This window comes from Aythya ferina (genome assembly GCF_964211825.1).
Source record: "Aythya ferina genome assembly, chromosome: 3".
Lineage (NCBI taxonomy): Eukaryota > Metazoa > Chordata > Aves > Anseriformes > Anatidae > Aythya > Aythya ferina.
Window position 1 is genome coordinate 97,155,120 of NC_140298.1, and position 15,375 is coordinate 97,170,494.

The 15,375-nt window shown below is 34.9% G+C and overlaps 1 protein-coding gene across 1 annotated transcript in view; it reads left to right on the plus strand.

Annotated features, from left to right (window-relative positions):
• The window catches only part of CSMD1 (CUB and Sushi multiple domains 1), a 1,186,176-nt gene extending 1,178,755 nt beyond the window's left edge, over nucleotides 1-7,421 (plus strand). Inside the window, exons 69-70 of the mRNA XM_084516291.1 lie at nucleotides 415-547; nucleotides 3,815-7,421. Coding sequence (XP_084372417.1) covers nucleotides 415-547; nucleotides 3,815-3,974 — 293 coding nt within the window. The 3' untranslated portion in view covers nucleotides 3,975-7,421. The remainder of the gene's footprint in view (nucleotides 1-414; nucleotides 548-3,814) is intronic.
• Nucleotides 7,422-15,375: the final 7,954 nt, after the last annotated feature.

Here is a 15,375-nt window from a genome sequence, read left to right on the forward strand (position 1 = left end):
TATAGTCACTCATTGCTTGTCATTTCTAAGCTGAATATTAAAGGTGCAGCCATAGAATAATTTTTACAGTGTTAATCTTTTATAGTAGAAGGTGTAGGGCTTAATTTTATTCAGCTAGTGACTCTTGACAGGTACATTTCATAATTATGATATTTAACTGAAATAAGGATTATTTTACCTACTGAATACTATTTTCAAAGCATTTTGATAGTTTTTAATGACACATTATTAAGTGGTATTAACAAGATCTGTGCTATGATACTGCATGCTGTTTACTTCATGTTTTTAAATAGAATGATTTTATCAAAACAATTTCTTTCATTCAACAGATATAGACAAAAATAGAATAAAAAAGATAACTGTGAGGTAGATGGCCTGGAATTTTTATTTCTGCCCGTTTTTGTTTCATTTCAGGTCCCTTAAGTGCAGACACAGACCTTTCAAATCACTACTATGGTACAAACAGCAGTTCTGTTGCAGCTGCCATCCTTGTCCCTTTCTTTGCTCTAATATTATCAGGGTTTGCATTTTACCTCTACAAACACAGGTATTGTAAATCTAATTTATTTTCTACCTTAATACACTATTTGTTTTAATTTTGATAAGCATTAGTGAATAAAGAACACAACACTAAAGCTTTCCAGAGTATCTTTGCTCTAGAAAGACAAACATTTTAAAGCATTCCTACAAAGGGATTCAGTGCAGAGCAGTTATTAATGGTGAACAATTAGAAAAATAAGTCACTGTGTTAAGGAACAAAGACCTATAAACCTTGGTTTGTTAGGCTATCTAATTGAAATCTCAGGTCACGTGTTATACTCTTTCATTTTAACACTTTATTAAATTGAATATATGCTACTTCTTTCAACATGTGTATGAGTATTAATTATACAAGCTGAAGAATTTATAAGATCCCTAAGGGAACAGCCCAAAATGAGACTACTTACGTAGTCTTACGTGCTGGATAAGCTAGCAGATACTACTAGAATTGGCATCACTTCAGCTTGTAAGAAACTTTTACATGTCAGTAGATAATAGAATAAATTCAATCATTTTGTCTAAAATTTAATTTAAAAGCTGATATCTATGTATTTTTTGAATATTTGTTCATTCTAGGTATTACTTGTTTAGAGCTTTCTGGGACAACTCTTGTATTTCCTATTGAGTTACAATATTCACTGCTTTATGTTATTTGCAGTTTGTAAAATGGTGTTAAACAGAAATGCTGATTTTAGTAACACACTCTTAAACCTTTGTTCTATAATCACAATAGCAGGAGTATTTTGTGATTGTAAGAAAACATACAGACAAAATAAAGTCCACCACTGGCCTGTGATAGACTTGACTGTCTACCAACCTCAACATTAGATGATTTGTGAAGAAAAAGTTGCAGCGAGGCTTGAATTTGTGAGCTCCATTTAAAATGATGCATGTCAGGAAATGAAATCCAGTCTTTTGTTGAAAATACTGCTCAGGAAAAGCTATGAATTGTGCTACAGAACAAGTTATTGGAAGATGCTTTTCTGGTGCCTACAGATCTGCATGCTCAGATAGCTCCAACTTTGAAATGGGGGAAGCTTATTTAGCAGCATGAAGAAACAGGCTTTCAGATAGGGTAAAGAGATGGAACCTAAAGGGAACATTGCTGTCACATTGCTCTTAGAAAGAGGAGAGAAACTCTAAATGAAATGTAATAGGACTGTACTGTGACAAATAGGTACACTTTTTTTTTTTTTTTTAAACAGATACTCCTGCTGTACCAGATTAATAACATCTAATTAGAACCAGTGATGTTAAAGCTTTTGTTTTTTTGGTTTTTTTTTTTCATAGTTTTAATACCTTCTATCTGGCAGACAGAGAGTGCATCAGGATAGAAAATGGCATCTCAGTCTTTCTAAATAAAATCAAAATATAATTAATTATTTACACTTAGATGTTAAGATTTCTGAACATGTTCTGTTACTTCTTAAATAAAAACATTCAGAAAAAGGTATAATTGCATGCATAAGAATTATTTGTAAGTTGTCATTTTCTGTTACTGACGTCTTTCCAGTGACAGTTTTCCCTATCTGCTATTCAAAACAGAATAATTTCATAAAAGTTTGATTTTTCAGCAACCCTCTTTTGAATTTTTACCATGAAATTCTTTGCTAAATTGTTTGACATTTTTTAAGCATCTATATTTTGCTCTCCTTCACAGACTTTCTGGCCCTATTTCAATGGCTGAGGGAAAGTATAAAATTCTATACTGGACCTCCTTTATTTATTTCTTTAAATACTTTTAGGTGCTGAGAGACTTAAAGTTGCAAAATACAGTATAATATTAATTTTATTATATAATTTTACTGAATATACCAGGAAGTCTGCAAAATTCTGTTTTATTTTTCATTTAATTATTGGCTTAATATATTCTAACACAACTTCACATAAAAATGTGAACAACCCTGAAATTTTGATATGTTCTACATGGTGGTAAAGTAATAGCCAGAATACAAGAATGGTTCCTGAAAGACAATACATTGTATCCTTTGATCTACAAGTGTCAAAATTTCTGAAAATGTTAGCTAGGATTTGGTCAATCTGATTACATATGCCTGGACATATAAAATCTCTGTCAAGGTGTCTAGTACTGTTTATTGTAGGAAGTATTTATGGAGGTATACAGGCATGCAATGGCAGATTTATCTGGAATAACTGAAATTACTGACCCTTATCTGAAGATTTCTACTGCTAACAGTGTACCATTTTCTAGAAACTCACAGTGCAGAGCTGCTTAATTGAGGCTATGCTGGCTGACTTTGCACTGACAGTACATTTAGTACTGTTCCGGAGACCCGTTACACCTGTTCTGGAATGGTAATAAACTGCTGATAACAGCAAATTACTAAACTGCTCCCACTATCTCTGCTAGAAAACATCTAAGTCAGTAAAGTCTGTGAGCGTTTATCTAATCTAAAACCCATGATGCAATTGAAAAGAATTGAATTAGGAGCTGTTCACTCACGTGTCCCTAGGTACACCTAGTCATCTACTCTATTCAAGTCTTTCAAATTGACAGTTTGTATTGATCTATATCAGTACAATAATAATATTTATATGTTCCTAGGTATACTGTAAAAATGAGTGTGGATAAAATCCCATATCTCTAGGAAAGTTAATTAGTATGCATTGACTGTGATATAATTAAATTTATCAATTAAAGATGCCATTGAACTTTTCAAATTAAAACCAATACTTTGGAAAGACCATTACATATATTTGTAATTTGGTAAGCTGTTAATTTAGTAAAGCTGGAATAAGTGTTTCCACTCAATGCAAGAATTCTTTTATGGCCAGAGTATAGCAATCTAAAAATGAAAATGTCATCAGAAAATATCATAATTGTTACTACTGACATAACGTGTTATAAATATTATTAGTTTTCAAAGTATTTCGTTTGTACTTTTGCTGTGCATTGCTTTAGTTTTGGCTGCCAATTTGGCCACTAACAACAGGCTATGAAGTTGTCATAATTTTGACAGATTTTACATGGGGAATATTTATACCTCTATTATGCCTATATTGTTTTCATGCTTTGTAGTATCGATTTGCCAATTAAGAATTTGTGTTCTTCTTTTCATGTTGTAAAAGCAACTTTCAGACAGATTTCTCTTACTTTTTAAGTCCCTGCAACATCCTTTATGGATTTCCGTTTATCTGCGTTAGACAGTTATGCAGCTTGTGTAGACAGGAACTTTGAACATAAAACTTGTGATATTTGTAGAATTTTTATTTGTAATGTTTACTAATGTCCATTTCCTGCCTTTTTTTCCAGAACAAGACCAAAAGTACAGTACAATGGATATGCTGGACATGAAAACAGCAATGGACAGGCTTCATTTGAAAATCCTATGTATGACACAAACTTAAAACCCACAGAGGCAAAGGCTGTGAGGTTTGATACGACTCTGAACACAGTTTGTACAGTGGTATAGCCTTCAGTGCCCGATATGACTGATTCATAGCCATACCTCTGATGGACAAGCAGTAATTCCTTTGGTGCCATATACCAGTTTCCCTTCTTCTCTTGGCTTTGCTGCTGTAATCTTTAACATCTTCTGTCAGCCTACATGCAGCTAAATTTTCTGGTAAAAATGTGTCAGTCTTCTGGGGATCAGACAAAGAATATTTTTTCATCTGAAGTTGGATTAAAATGCCTGGCTGCATCTGCTTCAAATCAAGGCACACTTTAAGGAAGACTGCCAAGACATGCCAATTAGTCATATTTAATGCCTCAGACTTTCATATTTGTATGTGGCTGGATGCCTTTCAATTCATTCTTCTGGGCACTTGAGTACTGTGACAAATGAAAGCACCACAGATTATCCCCAAGTACAGGAATATTTGAAGAAATAAAGCTCTCTTGAAGGAGAAGACAACCTTCCTCAAGGTTGCATACACCTGAAAATGCTTTACCATTGAAATCTTGCTAAAAGTAAAAAAACTTACAGTGTATCTCATACATAGGGTGGTTTGCCAATTTCCCAATCAGCTGTTATATTGCAAAATGTTAATGCACAATTTTTTTGCACTAGAGTGTTCTGGATGACTAAGTAAGATACTGGTAAAAATATACAGGGTTTCTACACACTTCCATTGTATATAGACATTCACTCACTCTTTGCCAAGCAAAGCATTCCACAATAAATTTACTTGGAATATTAAATTATGAGCCCTATGCTTAGCATCAGTTAAAATCTTGTGCGAGAGAGGACAATATATCTTTTGTCAAATTTTGACTAAATTTCTTTCTAAATATGATTAGAAGTCAATGGAGACTTTCAGCCAGAACAAGAGCCCGTTTCAAAGAAATTTTCATTGCCAGATTGTTTTCCTCTGAAATCAGTCATCAATCACTATTGTCAGTATCATTCTATTTAACAGCAGGGGGGTTAGCAGCTATTGCTGCTTGCCATGTACAAATGTGAATAGTAATTTATTTTAGATAGCTCATAAAGCCTGTGAGCCTGTGCTCATAATACAGTCTTCCCTTTTGCATTTTTTTCCATTTTTTTCCTGTAATATGACATCATTTTCTGATGTTACATAAAACTAAAACACATTATAGTAGCATATGTAAACCCAGTGCAAATTGTCTATAACAAGTTGTCATTCAGTTTCTACTTTGAACAAAGAGAAATATTCAACTATCTTCACTTTCTGTTTTTTTTTGTTTGTTTGTTTTTTTCAGTATTTTTAAACACACTGCTTATTGCTTTTTTACTTACACAGTTTGAAAGCTTGACATTTGTAACTATGAATGGTTGAGTAAATAATTAACATTTGCCTAGAATTCGAGGTTTTACTGAATGAAAACAAAACAAAACAAAAATATGACAATGGGTAGATTAATTAAGTTTTAAAATTAAGAAATTACAGGAAATGGTGAAGTAAAAATTGATTTTATTCATACACATTGAGCTCAGAAACATGAAAGGTTTGTTTTGTTTTTCTATAAAATTCAGGTTTGAGTTTCTTTTTCTCAAGCTTTCTCAATATGAAACTGTAGCAACAATGTCCAGTTGCTATACAAAATTGGAGAAAAAGATTTCTGAACTCCATATGTGTGTGGGTCTGTCAGTTACACACTAAACAAAAAGGAGATATAAGTCCAATGACAGATTTTTCAGTTAATGGTGCAGAACAGAAAGAAAATTTCAGAAGTAACCCTTGGTCAGTTTAACAACTAACATCTGTTAGATGAAAAATACCAGCAATATAATGCAGTATTGCAGGGCCTCCAGCCGTTATATTCTTCATATGAGCAAGAAAATTTTCTGAAGAAAATTTAATAAATAATCCTTTTCAGTCAGTTTCTTGTTCATTTTTTAGTAGCTTTTGGCTTTGTTTTTTGTTTGTTTCTGAGGTTTTTGTGTAGTAAATTTCATTTATCTGTAACTTCTCAGAGCCCTTCACATTTTCTGAGAAAGAAGAAAGTCATCATAACAAAGTTGTTGCCCTGATCCTTCTCTACATATAGGAAGTTGCTCTGCCAATGAAAAGCTTCCTTAAAAACAGTGAGCCAGGGAGGGAAGCTGTTGTGTGATTAACATTTTTGACAGGTGTTCAAAATTATCATTACTGTTTTGGAAGTCTTTCTGCAGTGACAATAGCAGAAAGAAAAAAGAAAAAAAAAAAAAAAAAAGGAAAAAAAAAGGAATATTGGAAACAAGTGCAGGATTCTAAGCTATGTAGCTACTATTGATGTAGTTACTATTGATGGTTTCTGTGTAATGACCCATTTAACTATGACTACTGAGGTATGCTTTGGAGGAAAGGTTGCAGAAACAGAATTGTTAAATTATTTGATGTGTTTTCTTAAACAGACCAGATTCTGTGCATTCTTTATCCTTTGGTTCATTTTGAGGAGGTTATATGAGGATTGTTTTTCATGAGTGAGTGTTCTTTGAAATGAGACACTCAGAATTGGAGCACACTGACAAATTGTCCTGAGGTGTTTGTTTGGAGTATTGCATAAACAGATGTTTCATACTTGAACCCAAGTAAAGGAAAGATGTCAGAGTTCTATCAGATCTATCCACATCCCTCAAATACCTCTTCTTCTCCATATGTTTGAGTCTTCTGTTCAGGCTGGATCTCTTTCTCCTGAAGTTATTTTACAGAGGGCTGTGTATGGTGCTTCATCAGAATAAGACTCTTAAAACATTGTACAGTGGCCAGGTAATGGCAGCCAGGAAAACTGCTTTCTGAGATATATGCAGAAGACTTTTCCCCCAGTGTTGACCATATCATTATTATGGGCTAATAAGACATGCTATATATTTTTTTTAAAAACAGGTTATGTGCTTCAAAGCTGTTAAAAACTGCTGCTTGTATCACACATCTTGCCTTTCTCCAGGCTAGCTGCAATAATTTTTTTTCTTGTGTAAAATATTTTGTAAACAAATAAAAGCTGTTATTAAAAAAATTAAAAAAAAAAAAAAAAAAGAAAGAACAGGTGGGAGGGTGAGGGTGGGGGAATTTGGGAAGAACGCCGGCATTATGATCAAGTCAATCTAATTTTCATTCCCAGTATTTCATTCTGCCATTTCACTACATGCTGCTGTGACATGAAGTAGGTGCAAAAGACCTTTTTGTACAGAGATATATTTTTTATGAAGAATTTGTAAAATTATTAAATATGCTGTACTTTTTTGATTAATGTAGGTAAATTGTTAAAAATAAATGTTTTTACAATACAAAAAAAAAATAATGTAATTTTCCCAATAATGTAAAATTTACCATCTTTAGCTGATTTTCAGTTCTGATCCTATTACACATGTATTAATATTAAAGTGGCCTGTTAAAAATAAACAGTATTCTCTTTGGAAAAAAAAAAGTACTATAAAAGATTGTAATATAGCCTGTGCAATGCCACCTACCTTGAAAGCAAAGTCAGAGTTCTAATTAAATATTTAATTTTAGATTTTCAGCTTTTGTGTGACCTATTCTTATAAATATTTTTCTTCTATTTGATTTTGTACTTTGAAATCTCAGATACTGATTTTTCATTACATTAGTTTGTTCAGCAGAATCTTAGTCTTGTCATTTTAAGTTCCCAAGCATTACGCAACTTGGCAAAAAATAAAAATAAAAATCAGATATAGTCTAGAGATATGCGATCTACATCCTGTTATCTTATGCTTATCATTCAGATTTTAAAATAAGACATAGGCTCCCAGATCATTGGTTGCTTTTTTTAAAATAACCTGTTTATTCATCCACAAGCCTGCATCCTACCTGTGAAAGTGATGGATCACATGGAGCCAGAGGTTTTTCTGATTGTGTATGTCTGAGAGGTGGTTCTGCAGTCACTTATATGTGCATACTTCTACTGAAATGAAAATGCCTATGTATATAACTATGTATTATGGTTTTCAGGGTCAAGACCTGACATTCCAGTCAATTTTACTTATTCTTTTATTTTACTATGTATTAATGTAGAGGATTTATTTACTTGATTTCTCTGTTGGCAGCTTAAGAAGTAATGAGTCAGGCTTCAAGCATGTTCAACCCATTAGTCCTTGGGGAATCAGTGGTAGTGTATGAATACGGTTCACCTTTTGAAGAAAATTAAGATATGAGCATGTCCTTGCTTCCTTTTCCATCTTCACAATCTTTCCTGTTAATATTATGTCTTACAGCCAGTTGTTAAAGAGTCCATCTCTCAGAATGATTTGACTTTCATTCTGATATTTAAATAAGCGATAGTCATTAGCATAATCAATAGAGATACTGAGACATTATTTGACAGTAAATTGTGATTTTACTTCTAATCCCAAACCATTGCCTGTATGTACTATGCAAGTGAACTATTGTCTTTTTCAGTACTGCCAAGCTGCATGTCAGCTTTTGAAAATTGCTTTTCCCTTATGATCTATTCAGAAATGTGAGACAGTATATTTAATTTTGAATTGTAGAGAAGTCACTGATAGAAGATATGTTTTCTGTTTGTTGAGGACATAAAGTTGCTTCAGAGCCATACTCAGCTGCACCTGTAAAAAACAAAAATATTTGTTTTTCAGCTGGCATCTGCTAGCTCTGTATCAGCAGTGAGGTCATAAATAGTATCACAAGGGATTGCTCACTATCAGTTTGATTTACTAAAAATAGAAGATGCATTTTTTAAAGCTGCTTTTAATTTCAAACTCCAATAAACTATATCAAATACATTGCTACCTGCTTTAGCATGATAGATAACTTGAAACCACATGAGCCTGGATGCATTTGATTCCATGCCTGAGAAAACAGAGGTCAGAAGGTAGAGGAGGAAAAGGTGGTTTGTTTTTTTGTTTGTTTGTTTTGTTTGTTTTCAGAACACTGCCTTTTAATGAGTAAAATAAACTAGTTTTTAGCATCTCTCTGTAATGCACAAAAGGAATAAAGACAGCAATGTTTTAGGGATCCATCTCAGAAGCTTTATGTTTTATAGAGTCAGTAGTAAACCAGTATTAGAATTTCAAAACCTTGTCAATGGCCATCTTGTAAACAAAACAGCATGGGATTGTAGTTTGGACCTCACCGTGACAGACGAAAAAGTCAAGCAATGGCTGACATATGTCCAGTGGTTATGAGCACATCTCTATATATATGATATAAGGAAGCAGAAAGTACTCCTAAACAGTGTATTTGTTTATGTCAGTATATACATATTTTTAAAATAGACATAGTAATAATAGAGAAATGTGAACATACTTGGAGCATCATCAGCTCTGACTCAATTTTGCAGTGCTTAATTTTCAGATGCATTCTGCAGCTTGGTAGAAACTGCAGCATCAAGTCGTGTGCTCACAGCCCATGAAGAATAGATAGCAGAGGTAAGAATTTGCTTGCAACATCCATAGAGAACAGCAAGCTGAGTGGGGCCAGCTATACTAATCACTAAGAAACATTAAGGCAAGATCATCTCAGTTTTATTCTGAAGAACATAAATCCTTCCACTAGGGTTCCTAAAAGATTCACTTGAAGTTGGGCAAATTAGTCACATCAGCTTTTTTTTTTTTTTTTTTCTTTTTTTTTTCTGGCAGAACCCCCATCCAAAACATAAAGGATATTGGTTCTTTTCCCTATAACACCCAATACAGTACTAGTAGAGTGCTCCAATGCTCAAATTAGGTGTGCAAGTATAGAGTTCAGATAGTTTCTTTAGCCTAAGGAGAAACAAGGGAGTGTTAGTAATCAAGAAGATTGCAACAAGCACTCAACTGTTCAAAGCTGATGCTGAGAAATTAGCTACACTTCTACCTTTTTCACCTTGCAGTGTACCTAGTCAAATTTTCCAAGAATTCGATACGGGTTATGCCTTGCCCTTCCTAGTTTGAGAATCCTTCTACTATAGGTAACTTGCCAGACAGATGAAAATTATGTGCTTGGTGGACTTGACAGGAAGAAACACTGGTACTTTAATTTACTTGTAGATAAAATAGCAACCAGAGGAGGGTTTTGAGAACATAATTTTTGACCTCAAGAAACTAATGTCAAATAGAAACCAAAGTCTTCATTGAATCTTCATGTTCAAAAAGTCTGAGATCATCTGTGCTTTGGAAAATCACAACTACAATTTGTTCAGAGGGAAATATTAGACAGAAATGTAAACCAAAAAAATACCTGAGTGAAATCTCTTTAAGAAAATAATTAATATCTTCTAGAATATAAAAACTCCAGAATCAAGCTGAAGGACCCATTAAATCAACACTTCAAACAACAAAGGGTTTTAGTGTTGAAATAAGATTGTAAACATTTTAAGTAAATTCAAAGTAATTCAAGACTGAGAAAATACTAAGTATCAGCTGAGAAGATGGACAATAAAAATAAGATTAGTCATAAATTTTTTAAAGGGAATTAAATATTTCAGAAAAAAAAAAATAATCTATAGCTGCCATTTCTTGGTTTGATAATGATTTTTTTTTTTTTTTTTTTAAGAAGATAAGGAATGAAAGACACTAGCAAAGAAAAACTCATAAAGTGCAGCAATTAGAGATACAGTTAGTGAACATGAATAATGTAAGTATTCCATCCTCATTAAAATTTTTCACCTGTGATTTTTTGGTTGGAAAGAGGTTACATTAGATGCTTATTTCACATATAGATTACATTGTACTATCCAGATAATTGTTAAACAGGAAGAATTTAAGCAATACCTGTTAGAGATAAGCATTTTAAAAATCAGAGATAACACAGAACTAGTACCTGGTAGTTCTAAAGAAATTGAGTGGAAATGCTTTTATTGTGCTAAAAATAATAATTAAAAAAAAAAAAAAAAAGACCCATTTATCCTAATAAAATTATCCTAATAGAAAAAAAAATAAATAAATAAAAAAAAAGGAAATCTCACTGAGATCCTCTTGAGAGAGAACAGAATGACAGGATGGAGTTAGAATCTTGTCAACAAATTTCAGAGTGAACAGTTCTTGTCACCCAGCTCTTGTGTAATTCTTGAAAGCTGGATTGATAAAATGAGTAGATTTGTATCAAATTTAAATAAAAAAGGCAACTGATTTCATTGCACACAATAATTAACAAATAGAACTAGATAACCTCAGTAAATGCACAAGTTGCTTAAGAACTGTCTCTCAAACACATACTAGCGAATTATTTCTGAAAAGTGTGATGCTGGAAAATGTCCATGGGGCTGCTGCTGGTGGTCTGACACTGCCCAATGGTAATATAGAAAAAAAGACAGTCTTGCTGAAAACAAATAAACAAAACCCCACAAAATAAACAAACAACAACCAAAACAAGAAAACAAACCAAAACAGATATTACAAGTGGTTACAAGACAATGAAGAAAAATTTGGTCTCCTTGATAAATTAATTAAGCACATTTAAACAGCATTTTTAACATAATCTCAAGAATAGTTGAAAATAAAAAATAAGGGTATTGAGACTGTCTCTATAAAATGTGATATTATATCCTAATACATAATGTCTCTGAAATAGATTTGCAACTGTGATGCTGTTGCAAAATATGAAATATTGAGTTATTGGGTATAAAACTGGAGTACTCACCAGGAAAGAAGTGATTTTCAGCCCCACTGTATATGAAGCTGTATTAGATTTTGCAAATATTTCTGCAGTCAAAAGATGAAAATAATAAAAAAAAGAGCATGCCAGAAACTGTAGACTTGAAATTATAATCAGACCATTTGAAAGGAAAACGAGGTACACATATTTATCAGTGCAGAAAATAATCCTGTGAATTAATTTTATTTTAGAAATTATGTATAATCCATGTTTTCGTCTAAGATTGTTGTTAGTTCTGCATTGAAGATTGAGTGGTTCTTTCACGTTTCTGAATAAGAATTAATAAATAAAACTCAAAATAAAAAAAAATAATTTAACTTGGGATCTATAAAATATAAGACTCTTAATCTGGGCTTTATGAGCCTAGTTCCAAGAATCTGAATCACACATTTGCCACCTCACTCCTTTGATCTATATCAGTACTAGGAAATAAAACACCATGGTATTGAGGGCAGTTATCACAGACCAGCCCACAACTACACTATTAAACTCTTTTAGATTCTAAAACAGCATGACCACATTAACAACAATGATTAGTAAAGATCACTAATACTGTGAAATATTTGGGAGAATACTAGTTGATGTGGGACAATCTATACTAGAACCCATTCTTCCCATTTAACAGCATAAATGAACTGGAACATAAACTCCCATGCTCAGGAGAATTCTTTGTCACTGCTAAATTTTCCAGGATAAATACAGTCTTACAGACTTGAGAGACTCTAAATGCTCAATTGTTCATCAAGAACATTCACCAAAGCGAGATCTAGTATAACCCTGTTATTAAGGGTAATCACCAACTCATTTGTCAATTGTGATTAAAATGGAACACATCCTGCAGATTTCATGAGGAACTCTTTCCTTTCAGTATGTAAAAAGCATGTGCAGAATGTGTCCAGGAGACTGAAGTTTTCCAAACATTTAGCAGAAGAACATGGCTTCATTTCAGAAAGCTAATCAAGCTTAGGTATAAACTAGGTGAGAAACTGTTCATTCTAATATAGCTCTGAGCAACTCTGAAAAATAAATATGGACAGCTAAGGCGCTCAGAGGAAGTGTATGAAGGGAGCTGTATTAAGTTTGCATCTCCTTATAATGTGGTTTCCAAGTAGAGGCTGTTGGGAGACTGGGGAGACAATGTTAGACTTTGTAGAGTTCTACTAAAGTCAGAACTTAGCAGGTTGGTGAAGAAGGCCATGTACACCACCCGGCCTTCTGGAGGAAGCTGTATGTTGTCCAGGTCCTTAGGAAGGAAAAATAGGTTCAGGAAAGGAAACAAAGAAATGTGAATCATAAGGAGTGTGGATGGGGGACAGCCTTTTGAGCCTCAGAGCTTCCCCAGGACACAGCATTTTTACTTGGAAACCGTTTTATGGTCTTCCAAATCAGGATGTACCTCATGTAGATACACTTCTACAGCTGTACTCCATACGTAAGCATACAAGTCTGGGTGGGTAGTTCACAGACAGCAGACCTGGCTGAATTACTCCTAGGCAACAGAAGGGCAGTAGTATGGCAACCTGAAGTAGAGCCTCCTCCACTCACCTGAAAGGTACCTGAAGTATCACAACACCCCTGATCCTTGCTCATACAACATGACTTGCAATGACAAAGAAAAGGCACTAATGGGGATTAAAATGTTTTGTCTGATGTATTTCTTTTGCAGAGACATCTGAAGAGGACGTCTAGTCACAAGAAGGTGACCTGAGGAACTATGCAGAGACAGGCTGGATTGTCAGTCACTGGTCACCTACTTAAAAAGGCTTATGAAGGGCCAGAAGGCCCTGATTATAGCCCTCTCAAAGTGCAACAATACTCAAGAGATGTGGCAAACAGTTAGTTGTCAGTCCTGATGGTCTTTGCAGCCAAAAGAGAGGAGTGAACCAAGATGTGTGAGGACAAGAAGATTCTTCTAGAAACCTTTGCTTTTGGAAGGGCTGAGTGCAGAAACTCTAGGAGCTCCTGAATCTCTCGGGGAGATTCAAGACCTCTCAAAACTACCAGTTTTATTCTGCTCATCTTGACAACGGTGAGAAAATGTTATGGACAAATAGGAGTTCATTCCCACTTCTCCCTACCACCACTACCATTTTCTGGTGCATGGTATTTGACTTTTTGTTTTCTTAGACTATTAGACTTTCCTAATATCTATATATAACTGCCAAATCTCTCTTCCCACCCCCTCCCCCCTTCTTTTTCCCCTTTAGCAATGACTTAATAAATAAAAACTGTAATTCATAAGGATTTTGTTAGTGGCTTTTCATTTCAGAATGAAACATAACAATGCCTCGTGATGGTGGGAGATGTAGCTGATTGTTTGGGGGGTTCAGAGCCTGACATGGGTAGGTGGGAGTGAAAAATAAGCAAAAGGATAGGGTTAACCAAGCTGGCAAAAGCTGTAGTATGAGGAAAGTAAAGGAAAATGTATGAGGAAAGTAAAAGGAAAATGAAATTTGGTGTGGCTTCCTTTTAACTACTGCTGTAGTGTAGCAGACTGTGAACTGCAGCTATTGTGCTTGTGAGGCTTCTGACCAAACTGGCAAGCAGCACATGCCATGCTGCCACCTGCTAGAGGGAGCTCCCAGATGGTCCCAAGTGCTCCTGCTGGGACAGAAAAGGATACTTCCCCGGTTGTGTGTGTGTGTGTGTGTGTGTGTGTGTCTGTGTTTGTGTGTGTGTCCGAGTGTACCCACAAATGGCAAAAAAATGGGTTTAATGTGCCTAAGAGTATAACAACCTAATGGGGTATCATTTAGAGAACACAGAGTACAAAACTTTTACATCATGATGATGTGTGGTGCAATGTGCAAGAAAGATGTGTGGATGGAGTATCACAGAATCACAGAATGTTTGAGGATGTAAGGCACCTCTGCAGGTCATCTGGTCCAAGCAAGGCCACCTAAAGCAGGTTGCCCAGGACCATGTCCAGACAGCTTTTGAATATTCCCAACAAGGGAGATTCCACAATCTCTGGACTACCTGTGTCAGTGTTCATTCATAAAGAAGTGTTTCCTGATGTTAAGATGGGAGCTTCTGTGATTCTGTTTGTGCCCACTGCCTTCCGTCCTGTCACTGGGCATCACTGAATATAGCCTGGCTCCAACCTCCTTGCACCCTCTTTTCAGTTATTTTATAGACATTGATGAGATTCACCCTGAGCCTAGCTCTCTCAGCCTCTTATAGAATGGCTTGGGTTGGAAGGGACCTTAAAGATCACCCAGTTCCAACCCCCCGCCATAGGCAGCAATGCCACCCATCAGATCAGGTTGCTCAGGGCCTCATCTAACCTGGTCTTGAACACCTCCAGGGATGGAGCATCCACAACTTCTCTTTGCAACCTGTTCCAGTGCCACACCACCCTCACAGTAAAGAATGTCTTCCTTTTATATAATCTAGACATAAAGAATTTCCTCCTAACTGCTAATCAAAATCTCCTCTATTTTAGTTTAAAACCATTTTGCCTTGTCTTGTCATTATGTGATCAAGCAAAGAGTCATTCTTCTCATAGGAGAGATGCTTCAGGCTCCTCATCATCTTCATGGCCCTTTGTTGGACTCTGTCTAGAATGTCCATCTCTCCTTTGTACTAATGAATCTAGAACTGAACACAGCACTCCAGATGGAGTGGCCTCACCAGTAGAAGGGAAGGGTCACCTCTTTTGACCCGTTGGCAATACTTTGCCTAATGCAGCCCAGGATACCATTAGCCTTCTTTGTACCAAGGGCACACTTCTGGCTCACATGCTGGTGATTTTTGTCTTTCCTATTTCTACTTTCTTTGAAGTCTAAGGGAAAGAGAGAAAATGAAAGTCCT